This window comes from Crocuta crocuta, unplaced genomic scaffold (assembly GCF_008692635.1).
Source record: "Crocuta crocuta isolate KB4526 unplaced genomic scaffold, BGI_CrCroc_1.0 scaffold209, whole genome shotgun sequence".
Classification (NCBI taxonomy): Eukaryota; Metazoa; Chordata; class Mammalia; order Carnivora; family Hyaenidae; genus Crocuta; species Crocuta crocuta.
In genome coordinates this window covers 2,408,729-2,422,530 of record NW_027551566.1, presented here as the reverse complement: position 1 = coordinate 2,422,530, position 13,802 = coordinate 2,408,729, and the positions used below count along the sequence as shown (strand labels likewise).

General features: G+C 42.3%; 1 protein-coding gene across 1 annotated transcript in view; it reads left to right on the top strand.

The window, feature by feature from the left end:
• Positions 1–13,802, top strand: part of CFAP61 (cilia and flagella associated protein 61) — a 273,021-nt gene that overhangs the window by 79,424 nt on the left and 179,795 nt on the right. Inside the window, exons 8-10 of the mRNA XM_077750174.1 lie at positions 1,004–1,095; positions 6,976–7,050; positions 11,657–11,835. Coding sequence (XP_077606300.1) covers positions 1,004–1,095; positions 6,976–7,050; positions 11,657–11,835 — 346 coding nt within the window. The remainder of the gene's footprint in view (positions 1–1,003; positions 1,096–6,975; positions 7,051–11,656; positions 11,836–13,802) is intronic.

Here is a 13,802-nt window from a genome sequence, read left to right as displayed (position 1 = left end):
GATCAACAAAGTGGTAAAGAAAGGCAGAGGGGTACCTGGGGGTGGCTCAGTCGGTTAAGCGTCTGACTTCGGCTCAGGTCATGATCTCACAGGCTCAGGTCATGATCTCACGGTTCGTGGGTTCGAGCTCCACGTTAGGCTCTGTGCTGACAGCTACCTCAGAGCCTGGAGCCTGTTTCAGATTCTGTGTCTCCCTCTCTCTCTGACCCTCCCCTGCTCATGCTGTCTCTCTCTCTCTCTCAGAAATAAATAAAACATTAAAAAATTAAAAAAAGAAAGAAAGACAGAGGGGCAGGAAGACCTGAAGAGAAATTAGAAGGATGAGAAGAAAGATGAGCAAGAAGAAAGACAAGAATGCAGAAGGAGGAGGAAGTGAAGGAGGAAAGGAAAAAAGAGCTTTGTAGGCAAAATGGGAAAGTTTTTTTTCCTATTGTAAATTTTAGTGAAGGTTAAATACATATACACTACTCTGATTATTGACTTTCCAGAACAGTTGAAACAGTACTTTCTTGCTTGGAAAGTAGAGAAGTGAAAATAGTGACCACGGTCCGACTGCATGCTATACTATTTTCAAACAAAGGGAAAGCAGCCCTTATGCTAATCTTCAGCACCCATGTTTCCAAATCATTTCAAAGCCTGCTGCCCAGAAAGTTGCTAATCGGTTGTTTGTAAACTTGAAAGGGATCTCCTTTGAAGAGGCCAATGGTTCAGGAACCCCGAGGGTGTGGGCAAGGCCAGGCCTATTGTTGCTGCGATCACTTTGTTCCCACAGCTCCTATACCGGCAGGTATCACTTTATCCCCATCACACCCATACGGGCACCCGAGGTCAGAATTGGGGGGTGGTGCTGTGCTTCCCACCTTGTGGTACTGCTGTCTGCACTACAGTTTTTCAGATGTGCTGCAGTTTAGAAACACATTAATTACCATGCTGTCTCCAATGCCCCATGGCTGTGCAGATGTTTATCATCTATTCTCTGTCCTCCTGCCACTTTCTCTCAAAGATGCTGAGCTCAGTAGTAGCAGCCACAGTTTCCTGAAAATGGTGAAGGAGCAACAGAAGCATGTCATTCCAGAGGCTATGGAAAGCACTCAGGTAACGGAGGTCATTCACCCATGCCTGGGGCCCCGGGATAGGCCTACGAGCTGTCCGTGTTGTGGGGTCAGGGGCGTTCTTAGACCTAGGCTCATCACCAAGAAGTTGTGATCTGATGTGGAAAAGGCCTCACTGTCACTAAGACTGAGGAGACAGCAGGCCGGAGGAAACGCTGGGTGCCTGTTTATAACGGACAAAGCAGAGCCTCACCACTGGCTTCAAGAATACGGGGCAGAATGGAGTTTCATCCCTGCTCGTCCTCCCTTCTCACTCATCTCCTAATTTCAGGAAGCCAAGGCAGATAAAGCTGCTCATTTAAAGCCAGGTAGAAAATCCAGACATACTGAAGGGACTTAGACACTGCCCACATAGTCAGATGAGGCCCTGTTTTCTTTCCTGCCTGATTGGGCTTTGGAAGCTATAGAGATGCCCAACACAGCTTCTGGAGAGCCACTGGCTCCACTTGCCTTCGTCTGGCCTCAGCAGGAGCCCCACCTCCACCTGCACCTCCTGCTGCCAGGGTGACCTGCGCGCCCCTGCTGCCAGAGCTCTGCTTGTGCTCCTGCCGCCCTAACCTAAAGGAGTGAAACTCACACCAAAGGAGGCCACAGTCAGCCACGTAATAGATTACATAGGAAATGGCAGCCAAGCCAATGGATCCACCCATTGTTCCGGTACTGCCAACTTCTGACCACAGTAATATAAATGCCCAAATACACTGGGCTCTGGGTCCTCACATACTCATGCAGGGCCTCAGAGCATGTCTCCCCTGTCCTCAGGAACAAGGCCTCACCTAGTGAGTGGAGAGGAAAATGGGCTCTCTTTTAGGCTGATGTTGCTGCCCTGGTCCTACATCAGCACTGTGTCTGGCCAGAATCCCAAGGTGTGTTTCTCTGCACGCTCCTTCAGCTTCTGGTCTGCCTGACTTCTCTGTCCAGCCAGACCCAGAACCCTTCCCCGAGCCCAGGATAAGGGCAGGGGGCAGAGCAGACAGGTTCAAAGCCATTGTTTCTGGACTGCAGCTTCCAACTCTCTTTTATTTCTCCTTTTCAACCTTGAGCAAAACAGTGTTTCCCCTTGCCCATCAACTCATGCAAAGAAAATCTTGGGAACAGGAAGATGGAGGGAGGACTTTTATCTTAGTATTAGGCCACCTGGATTGTCCTCCCAGATTTCTATGTTTTCTCTATGGAAAATGCATTCTTATGCCCCAGGACTCAACCTGTAGCTGGTTGGCTGCTTTATTTCAAGTGCTGATTTATTTTCTGAATGGAGGTTAGGCATACACAATGGCCAGGCACTCTGCTATGTCTGAGGGTATTCAGTGGGGGGAGAGGAAAGCCCTAATTCATTATGTGGAAAGGAGGATGGGAAGCATCCCAGAGGAGGGAAATGAGGGACACCTAAACCTTTTAAAGAAGGTTGTATGACATGGATTAAGTCCATGAAGGGAAATGAAGCTGATGAATGGAACTAATAATTAAAAAGAAGAAACTTAGTACAAAGGACTTCTAATTTTGGCAAAAATGGAGTAACAGAGACTAGATTTATTCTCCTGTCGAAACAACCAAAAAGTGGCCAAAATGTATGAAATAACAGTTTTTAAGACACTGCTTATCAGGTAACCAAGGAGAGTGATGACCAAGAGATGGAAAACAAGCCAGGTAAGCCCTCTAATTGCCCCTACCTCCTGCCTTGGAAAAGTTTGAGGCCACGGAACAGGGCAGGAAGACCCAGTGGGAACCCAATGGACTCCCTGAGTTGAGGAGGCAGATCTGTAAACCCATGGAGACTAAAGCCACTAAGGTTTTCAGGATGGAGTACGAGAGAGGAGAGAGCTGCACAGAGATGTTAGACACCAGCAGAGGGTCACCCCTGTGTATTCAGTTGAGGACTGATCAGCAAGACATAAAAGGAAATAGTGAAGGTTGGACTGAGGATAGAACCTCCACAGAGGAGTAGAGTTCACAGTGCCAGTGCTCATCCAAAGCTGGAACTAGGGCCTATTCCCATCAGCCAGACTGGAGAACCTTATGACCCACAAGGCACTGGGAGAGCACATAGAAGAGTCTTGCTTGCATCAGTAGTAGAAAATAATTAGTTCTAGAGAGAGTACTGCTCCATTCATGTCTAACCTATCTTTAGGTCAAGAACTGAAAGCATCAAACTGCTCCCAAGAGACTGAGTCCCAGAACAAAGCTCAAGAATAGGTATAGGAGTACAAAATTATCTAACACCCAGTTTAAGTGACAATATTTGGAATCCAATAAAACAATTACCAGACACTCAAAAAGCTGGGAATATATGATGTGTAAGGTGGAGATAACTCATCCAATTGAAATCAACGCAGATCTGAAGCAGGTGTTAGAATTAGTGGAGAAGAACATTAAAATAGCTATTCTAACTAAGTTTCAAAGGTCATTGAGAGACATAGAAGTTATAAAAACACCCGAAATAAAACCTCTCGACGTAAAAACTATAATTCATTCATGAGATGAAAAATACACTGGATTATGCATAGATTAAACATTGCAGAAAAAAGATTAGTAAACTTGAGATAGAAATGAGAATTAAAAATTAAAAAAGATCATTGTATCAGTGAGCTGTGGGTTAAGAAGTAGCTAATATGTGTGCAACTGGAACAGAAAAAATATTTGGAGAAATAGGACTAAAGACATTGTAGATTATATGAAAACAGTAAACCCACAGACTCAAACTCAGTAAACAGCAAGCACAAGAAACACTAAGTGGACCAGACCAAAACCCATCATAATCAAATCGTGGAAAACCAGTGATAAAGAGAAAATCTTCAAAGCAAGCTGAATGGGGTGGGAGAGGCAAGTTGGGAAATGAGAAACCAAGATAATGATTGCAGCAAATTTCTTACTGGAAACTATGCAAGCAGGAAGAAAGGCCATGTATCACATCTTTAAATAACTGGGAGAAAATAAACTGTCAACCTAGAATTATACACCTATGAGTATCTTTCAAAAATAAAGGTAAAATAAAGATTTTCATCTACACACAAAAAGTGGATGAGCTCATTACCATCAGATGAATACTACAAGATATGTCAAAGTCCTCAGACAGAAGAAAAATGATACCAGATGGAACTCTGGATGGCTAGCCCTGGAAATGGTAACTGGTGGGTAAACGTTAAGATTTTGTTCGTCTTATTTCTATCTCTTTAAAAGATAATTGATTATTTACATAAAATAAAAACAACATAGTGAGGGGCTTATATAGAAAATGTAAAAAATGAAATGTATTGCAATACTAATACAAAGACCATGAGGGGAGAAATGTAAATATACTATTTGAAGGCTCTTCTACCATACCTGAAGTGGTATAATATCTCCTGAAGGTAGATGTGATAAGTTAAAGATGTATACCATAAACTAAAAAAGATTTGAAGTTACAAATCATATTCAGAGGGTTATATTTAATAAGCCTACTGAAGAGAGAAAATGGAATCATGAAAATATACTACTGGGGCACCTGGCTGGCCCAGTCAGTGGTGCATGTAACTCTTGATTGCAGGGTTGTGAGTTTGAGCCCCATGTTGAGTGTAGAGAGTTCTTAAAATAAAATCCTTAAAAAGATATATACAACTAATGCAAAAGAAGGCAAAAATACAGAAAAAGGACAAATAGAAAACAAATAGCAAGATGGCAGTCTTAAACCTAACCATATTGATAGCTACATTAAATGTAATATACATTGACTATCCTAAAGATCATATAAGGCAGAAATAGATTAGATGAAAAAGACTCAGTTATATGCAGACTACAAAAATACAAACTACAAATACAAAGATACAATAGGTTCAATATAAAGATACAAATAGGTTCAAATCTAAAAGATACAAAAAGATACAGCATGCTAACACTAATCAAAAGACAGCTGGAGTAACTTTATTCATTTCAGACAAAGTGGATTTCAGAACAGGGACTATTACCAGAAATAACAAAGGTCAAGAGAACATAACAATCCTAAATATTTATGCATCTAATAGAATTTCAGAACACATGAAGCAACAATTGATAGAACTGCAAATCCTTCCCTTAGTAATTGATAGAACAAATAGAAAATCAATAAGAATATAGATCCTAAGAAGACAATTAACAAATTTGACCTAATTGACACTTAAGAACACTCTATCCCCAAAACAGCAGAATACACATTCTTTTCATGTACACATGGAACATTTAAAAAGGTAGACTGTATTCTGTACCACAAAAATAAATCTCAATAAATTTAAAAGGATTTAAGTCATATAAAGTATGTTTTCTGACAATAGAAGAGATTATAAGAAGATAAAACTCCAGATTAATAGCTCTAATGAACATCAATGGAAAAATCCTAATAAAAATTTTAGTGATTTGAATCAATATATAAAAAGGATAGTATATCATGACCAAGTAGGCTTTATTCTGGGAATGCAAGGCTGTTTTAACACAAAAAAATCAAGTCAATGTAATCCACCATATTAATAAGCTAAAAATGATAACCAACATGATTCTCTTAAAAATGCAGGGAAGGCATTTGAAAATTAGACATTGAAAATCTCAGAAAAAGTGGAATCAGAAAGAATTTCTTTAATTCCCTAGATGTTATTTTTGAAAAACCTGTAGCTAACATCACACTTAATAGAAGACCAAATGCTTTTCCACTCTGGTCAGGAACAATGTAAGAACATCTGCTCTCACCACTTCTATTCAAAATTATGCTGGAAGTTCAAGCCAGTGAAAAAAGATAACAGAAATAAAATGCATCCAAATTGGAAAGGAAGAATTAAAACTGTTCTTTATTTGCAGATAACATAATCATCTAGAATCTACAAAACAGCTATTAGAACTAGTAAATAATTTAGCAAGTTGCATACAAAATTAATTGCAGAGTTCAATTTTATTTGTTTATAATAGTAAATGACTATCAGAAATTGAAATAAATACCATTTATGAATAATACAAATATACAAAATACTAAGAGATAAATCTGACAAGAGATGTTCAAGACCTGTACACTGAAAACTGCAAAAACATTTCTGAGAGAAAGAAGACCTAAATAAATGGAGAGAGATTCCACTTTCCTGGTTTTGAAGACTTGGGATTATCAAGATGTCAATTCTTCCCCAATGATCCATGCATTCCCAGTCAAAATTTTAGGAAAACATTTTATAGAAATTGAAAATTTGATAAATGGAAAGGATCTAGAATAGCCAAAACAACTTTGGAAAAGAACAGTTGTTGGATGTATACTACTGATTTCAAGATTTTCTATATAGTTCTTGTAGTTAAGCCAGTGTGATGACGATGCCAAGGATAACAAATAGATTAATGGAACAGAATAGAAGATCCAGAAATAGACTCAGCCTATAATCCATAGTGACAAAAAGCAGATCATTGTTTGCCAGTGGTTGGTTGGGTAGCACAGGGTGGGAGGGAGGGGCTTCTAGAAACACGGAAGCTTTTGGGGGTGCTCTTCATTATTTTTATTGTGACATTTTTATGGTTGCATGTATAGGTTACAACTTTTCAAGGTACTGTCAGTAAAGCAGTTGAGGGGAAAAAGTGCAGCTTTCAAGATACACTGAAGAATAAGAATAATGAAATAATAACTAACATCTATAGGGAATTCAGAGGAGCCAGCACTGTGCTGGCACCTGTCTGTCTATCTGTTCTTATTTTATCCTCCTAACAACCTTGTGAGGTAGGTGCTGCTCTTAGCCCCTTTTTACAGATGAGGTATCGGAGGCTCCATGACTTTCCAAGCTAGTAAGCCGTGGAGCCAGGATCTGAACCCAGACAGCTGGTCCTAGATCTTGGGCACTGAACCATTGCAGGTGTTGATTAAATGTCTTGCCTTTGTCATCTGCAGGGGAAAATCATGGAAGAAACCCCAGTTGAGGAGCGTTTATCAACAGTCCAAAGCAGAAATGCTAGTGAAGTGGAGGTAGGGCTTGCCCAGGGCCTTGCGTGCTTGCTGCTTGGCTCCCTGCAAGGCTCATTGCTCTCTACTGAGTGTTGGTGTGCCCGTTCCTCCTTCAGGTCTCCCTGCCTCTCTCTACTAGTTCATGTCTGCCACCTTTAGCACCTGCTCCACAAAGCCTCCCTCAATCAGGCCTTCCTCCATAGTGATGAATCCTTTATTCTTTATCCCATGTACAGTTTGGTCCTAGAAGTTATACTCTCTACATTAATTATTGACAATGATTTCAGTAAATACAGTTTTTCCTCTTCTTCCCTTTGTCCCACAAGAAAGCATTCTGGAGGAGCAACACATTTGTAAGAGTCTTCTCTACATGTGTCATCTGCCCACATACATGCTCATCCACACACCTGTATGTATTTTGTATCATTCATATATATATATGTATATATATATATATATATATATATATATATATATATATATATATATATATATATTATTGTCAGGTTCCAGGAACTGCTCTCTCCTGTTACAGAATTGGGCCAAACGATGCTAGCATCTTCTGCCAGCTGCCGTCCCTGAGGCACTTCCTCATCCTTTGTTGGTTTCCCTTCACCCTGCCTACACCTTCACCCATGGTCCTTTGTTAAACCTCCTGTGTCTGCTCCATGGAGTGAGCCCTTTGTTTCCTGCTAGAAACCTAAGGGTTCACGTAGTTTAGCAGGGCTCTGTGGACCCTGCTCAGGATTTTGAGTTTTTCCTAAGGAGCAGAGGAAGGCTTTGAGAGTTTTAAGTGGGAGAGTGCCATAATCAGACACTTTCTTTTTTTTTTAATGTTTTATTTATTTTTGATAGAGAGAGAGACAGCATGAGCAGGGGAGGGTCAGAGAGAGTGGGAGATACAAAATCTGAAACAGGCTCCAGGCTCTGATCTAGCTGTCAGCACAGAGCCCGGCGCGGGGCTCGAACCCACGACCCGTGAGATCATGACCTGAGCTGATGTCGGACACTTAACCGACTGAGCCACCCAGGCGCCCCTCAGACACTTTCATTTTCTGGTGCTGAGCGTAGTTCTGAGCTTTCAGTGGATTCCCCGGCATGCCTTATGGGCTCATGAGTCAACCTGAGAAATCTGGAAAGCCCTTGAAGAGGGAAACGGGAAGTCAAGTCATCTCCATGGAAGTCCTGGGACACATTAACACTAATCTCAGACATGGGCATTCTGAGAGACTGCCAGCTTTTGATACCCCTTTCTTCTCCAGATTCTGTGCAATTAGGAAATCTACACCAAAGTCAGCTGGGGATAAAAGTACCTTTTATAATGGCTAAAGCTGAACTGGAGAACAAAGCTTGGACCTGTAACAAGTGGATTTCCTATTTCCCCCTACTGAATTCAGTGTACATAGCTGGCTGGAGACAGACTTCACCCTTGGAACAGGGTCTGCCCTCCTGGGCAAAGTGTACAAGACAGAAGAAAGCAGGTCAGGAGCAGGATGTGCTATTAGAAAGAGAGTGCACCAGGCAGGCACAGGTCCATTTTCTGAATCTCACTTTAGCATATGCCATGGGATCCCACCCATATCCTTCTGGCCCTACTCATTCCTCAGCACCCAAGGGTGAGGACTTCAGGTGCCTTGGTCTTTTTCCAGCACTGTGCATGCAGGCAGGTCAGAATCTTTGGGGAGCAGGCATCAGACAATGACTAAAGGCAGTTGGAGAATCATCACCGCAGTTTCTTTGCCTCTTAGGGGGTCAGGTCTGAGGTGTGTTCCCCAGAGTCTCTTGGGGATCTCAGTAGGACTGAGTGGGACACTCTACATTGGTGTTGTTCCCTTCCTTGGCTCACTTCCCTACTCCTCTTGCAGAATTTCCTCGCATCACTCCCCAAATAAACTGAGCTCAGTTTGCTTCTGGGGAAACCCACACCAGGGCACTGACCCCTCAGGCCACAGGAAGGACAGAGTGAGGCATACAACAGAGGGTGAGGCATGCTCTGTTTCTAAGAGGGCAGCTATTCCTGCAGGGACCCACACAAGGATGTGGAGGAGGGGACAGGATGGTCCCCTCTGCGTTAGATATACTGGAACCCCAGAGGGCATCTGAGTCAACAAGGTAGGTTGATCTCATCTCCCTTCTGGAAAAAAAAAAAACATGGAAATAACTATAAAACAATAAGAAGACTGCAAATCCACAAAGACAACAAGACGAGGAGAGGAGATATTGGAAGGTGAGCCCTTTCAAAATGTTTAGAATGAAGAAAATCGATGGAGGAGTTTACACTGGCTTAGCACAGCAGAGAAAGGAGAAAGTCCAGCACCACTGAAGGGGGAGGGACTAGCAGAAAGCAAGTGCCTTCTCCTCCTGTGTCCACAAAAGTCCCAGGGCCTGAGCCCTCTGGGAGCCAGGGCAAGGACCAGGCTGAAACAAGGGGTCTGACAGTCTCCTCTGCAGTGCTGGGGACGCTAGAGTCTCTGCAAACAGCACTTGGCTCATCAGCCATATTCAAGGGAAAGAAATAGATGACGGTTCTCTGGACAGAAACAGCTCCAAATTTAGGTTCAGCCTGCACTGTGTGAGATTGTGTAATGGGGAAAGACAGAATAGATGGGTAAGTGAAACTCTCCACCAAATGGAGAAATCCCTGCCCTCTCCTCCTACCATCTTTACCAAATACTGGAAGCCAGATCTTTGTATTAGGTTTGTTTGTTTTTTATCACTATTGTAACAAATTGCCATGAACTTAGTGTCTTAAAACAACATACACTTATTATGTTATACTTCTGGAGGTCAGAAACCCCAAAGTGGTCTTACTGTGTTAAGATACAGGTACAGGCAAGACTCTGTTCCTTCTGGAGGCTCTGGGAAAGAAACCATCCCCTTGCCTTTGCCAGTTTCTGGAAGCCATTTGAATTCCTTAGCATGTGGCGCCTTCCTCCATCTTCAAAGCTGGTAGCGTAGCATCTTCCAATCTCTGACTCTGACCCTCTTGCCTCTATTTTATGAGGACCCTTCTGATTATATTGGGCCTACCCAGGTAATCCAAGGTAATCTTCTTGTCTCAAAATCCTTCACTCAATGGCCTCTGCCCAGTCTCTGTTGCCCTGTAAAGTAACATTCACAGGATCTGGGGATTAGGCCATGGACATTTTAGGGAGCCACTGTTCTGCCTATCACAGTTTCTCATGCAAGACATTCGAGAACTAAATTCCTCCCAAAACCTGACAGCCCCAAAGAAAAGGCCTCCAGGTAGTGCTTCTGGAGGTGGCTAGCCGATACAATGCCTGGTCTATGTCTCATCACCCTATGAAGTGCCCCAGTTAGCCAGTGGCTGTGGAGTTTTGCTACCTACAAAGCACTGTTGGGGCGCCTGNCACTGTTTATTTTATGGAACTAGAAATGTGCTCCACTGATAAAAGGGCATGACCATGAACAAAGGAGGGAAAGAAAAGACCGGAACATAGGAAACAGGAGCTGGAAAACAAGAAGGCAGGTGGGGCAGTAGGCAGATAGAACAAGGCTTAATCAGAGGATGGGGAGAGAAGAAATGAAGTTATAGGCTATTTCAAATGCCTGGTTGTTTAGGAAATAATACCGACAAACATATAGCAAATCTAATAAAGTGTGTGAAAGAATTAAAAAACTAAGTGAATTAAAACAAAGTGCACAAATAACATAGTCCTGTTATAGTTCTTTTCTCAAAGCCAGCCATAATATCTACATGTTCATAACAACGTAACTACTTACTGATTTAGCCCTGAATTGTGCTCTAATTATACTGAGACACAGGGAGATAGGATATGCGGAAGAGGGTAGCACAAGGTTACATCTACCCACCACATCAATATCCAGTAGAGAGTTTCAAAAACTGAGGAATTAAGAAATAGCAGCATTTAGCACATATTCAGAAACATGGAGATAAATACCAAAGAAATGGGAAGGTTCAAAGGGCTACCCAATGGGAAGGGCAATGGGAAGGAGAAGAGACTCTTCATTTTCATTATAAGTTTTTAGTGCTGTTATTATTTTAATGTTTAATGTATTACTTTGATTTAAAAGAACTCCAAGGAGGTTCTCAGAATGAATCATTTTCCTCTAAAATCTTCTTTCTTGTAACATCTTCTTGGATGTCCTTAAAATGAGGCAGGAAGGTCCAATGCTAACTTTCTGGGCGGGTCCCAGCAATTGAACATCCCTGGGTTCCACCTCATCACTAAACCGCCCAAAGAGTCCCCAGATCCAAAATTCTTGTAGTACAAAATCACATTGAAAACACTTTGGAGGACAGAGGTAGTTTGCTTATGGAGCTAATATGAATATAATACTACCACACTCTAGCTTCTACCCAATGTTGTAGTTAAAATACAGATCCTATATGAAAGACTAATGGAAACGATTCATTTTTTGACCTTCATGTGAGGACTTCTTTCAGTCCTTTTATAAATCTTGAATATCTCGTTAAGAACGTCTCCTTAAAACTAGGCCTGGCTCAGGATGATTTGATTCAGGTGAGACTATCACATCTGTCCTAGGGAGACCGTGTAATGTAGAGATGATGCAACCACTAGCCTATTACATTGCAGAAAATGAATAGGGTTTCTACTTGGTTCCACCTGTCTCCTTGTTCTAGGACACAGAAAAATTCAGTCAGGAGTCCACTGTGGGTGATACAGATTACTACATCAGCAGTTTGAGCTTGGGATCCGTTTCGCTGCCCGAGGAGTCCAGCTCCTTCCGCCCCATCTACAAGGGAGCCTCAACTGCTTTTTGTATTCAGCTCTTTTGTATTGAGGAGAAGTATGAAGCAAGGCAAGTACCAGTCCCAGGTTGTCTATTATGGTAAGACTTCTTAGAGCATTGGTGGCCTCACATTTTAATCTTGTGGAGCCCATGGTTTCCAAACCTGGCCTCACATCCTGATTTCCTGGGTTTTTTTTTTTTAAAGCACCGATTTCTGGGCCCCACTTCCAGAGATTTTAGTTCATAAAATTTGGGTAAGGACTACAGACCTGGGCTGCCCAGGTATTGGCTCATCTGTGTAACTTTTGGGGATCCGGAAAATTGTCACTTATGTAATCTCATGCAGCCCTCCATTCTGTAATGTTTGCATTTTGAGGGGGGGCTTTAGATTTAGATTGCTGCTTGTCTGGAGTCTTTTGGTTGCAAAGTAACAGAAAATCCAGCCCAAACTGGCTTTTAAAAATAGAATAATTGGGGGCGCCTGGGTGGCTTAGTCGGTTAAGCGTCCGACTTTCGCTTCGGTCATGGTCTCGCGGTTCGTGGGTTCAAGCCCCGCGTCGGGCTCTGTGCTGACTGCCAGCTCAGAGCCTGGAGCCTGTTTCAGTCTGTGACTCCCTCTCTCTCTGACCCTCCCCTGCTCACGCTGTCTCTCTCTCTCTCTCTCTCCTAGAAATAAATAAAACATTTAAAAAATTTTTTAAAAAATGGAATAATTGCCTTATATAACAAAGGATAAGTCCAGTGGTAGGTCTCATTTTTCAATGTGGCTTGATCCCAGATAACCTCATCAGATAACTTCTTTCTTTACCTCCTCCCTCTGGTTCCCTGCTACTGAACCCCATTCTCAGAGGAGTGTCCCTGCTGGGGGCCAAAAGAAAGGATGGTGGGCTCAGGCTATGTACCCAAAGCTAGTGAGGAGGACATTCTAGTTTGAGCCTAGCTTCCTAGCTACAGCACCATTGGGCCTGATCGGACTGTGTGCTCATTTGAGCTGATGGATGGAGCCAGACAGGACATGATGGCAGCTTACTCCCTGGCTTCATGCTCCCCACCCCAAATTTGGGGCTGGAGCCTTACCCAAATCTTAAAGGGGGGTTAGTGGGACCCTGGAAAACAATCCATGGCAGATGCAAGAAGGAGGAGGCATGGTGTCAGATAAGTCCAGGTACCCACTAGACCACTCAGCCACCCCACTTCCTGTCCCCATGTTCAGTGCTTGCTGCCTCCTGTAGTCTGGAAGTGTATCTTTGTCCTTGATGCCTAGATTCCACGTCTCCTTTGGGATCCCCACCTATTCCACCTTTTTATCTACAGAACAATCTTCAAGAGGAAAAGATTGGCCCATTCTTATGGACTGGAAGGTTTTAGAGTATCCTTTAAATGACTGAGAGTGCTGCTGGACATTTCCTTTTCAGAGGATGTACTGAAACACATTCCCAGTCTCCTAGCCTCACTTAGAACCATGCTTTACTTGTGCTTTTTTTCCTCTTAAAAGTTTTCAATTTCTTTGAAAATCTTGGGATTTGGAAGGCGAAATCTTTTTTTTCTTTTTTCTTTTTTTTTTTATTACAGACATCTAAAAGCCTATAAACCCTTCTAGAGTTGTTGTGTATATTTATTTGTCCCTGTGCATTAAGATATGAGTGTGTGTAAATGTGGCTTTTGAATTTTCAAACAGAAATTCAGTGACCCATTATGGTTTGCCTGTGACTATAGATCCACAGCTGGTCAGAAAATCTTATGCATGTAAAAGAGAAAACGATCAGAGTTGCTTGTAATATACCCATGTCTCCCCCACAGCTCTAACAAAAAGGACGAGAGGGATTATAGTCATAGAATGACTATGCTGCTTTTTGAATGCACAGATTATTAGTTGCTATAATAATATCTGTAGTTCTAGGAAAACACTTTGTTACTGACATATGAAGCTTGTCACTTTCTGCAACTGATTAATGTTCAGCCAGACACAAATTCTGACTAGTGGTTGGCTCTCGCTGCCTGACAGGAAGAGAGCTATAAATCTCCTTCAATATATA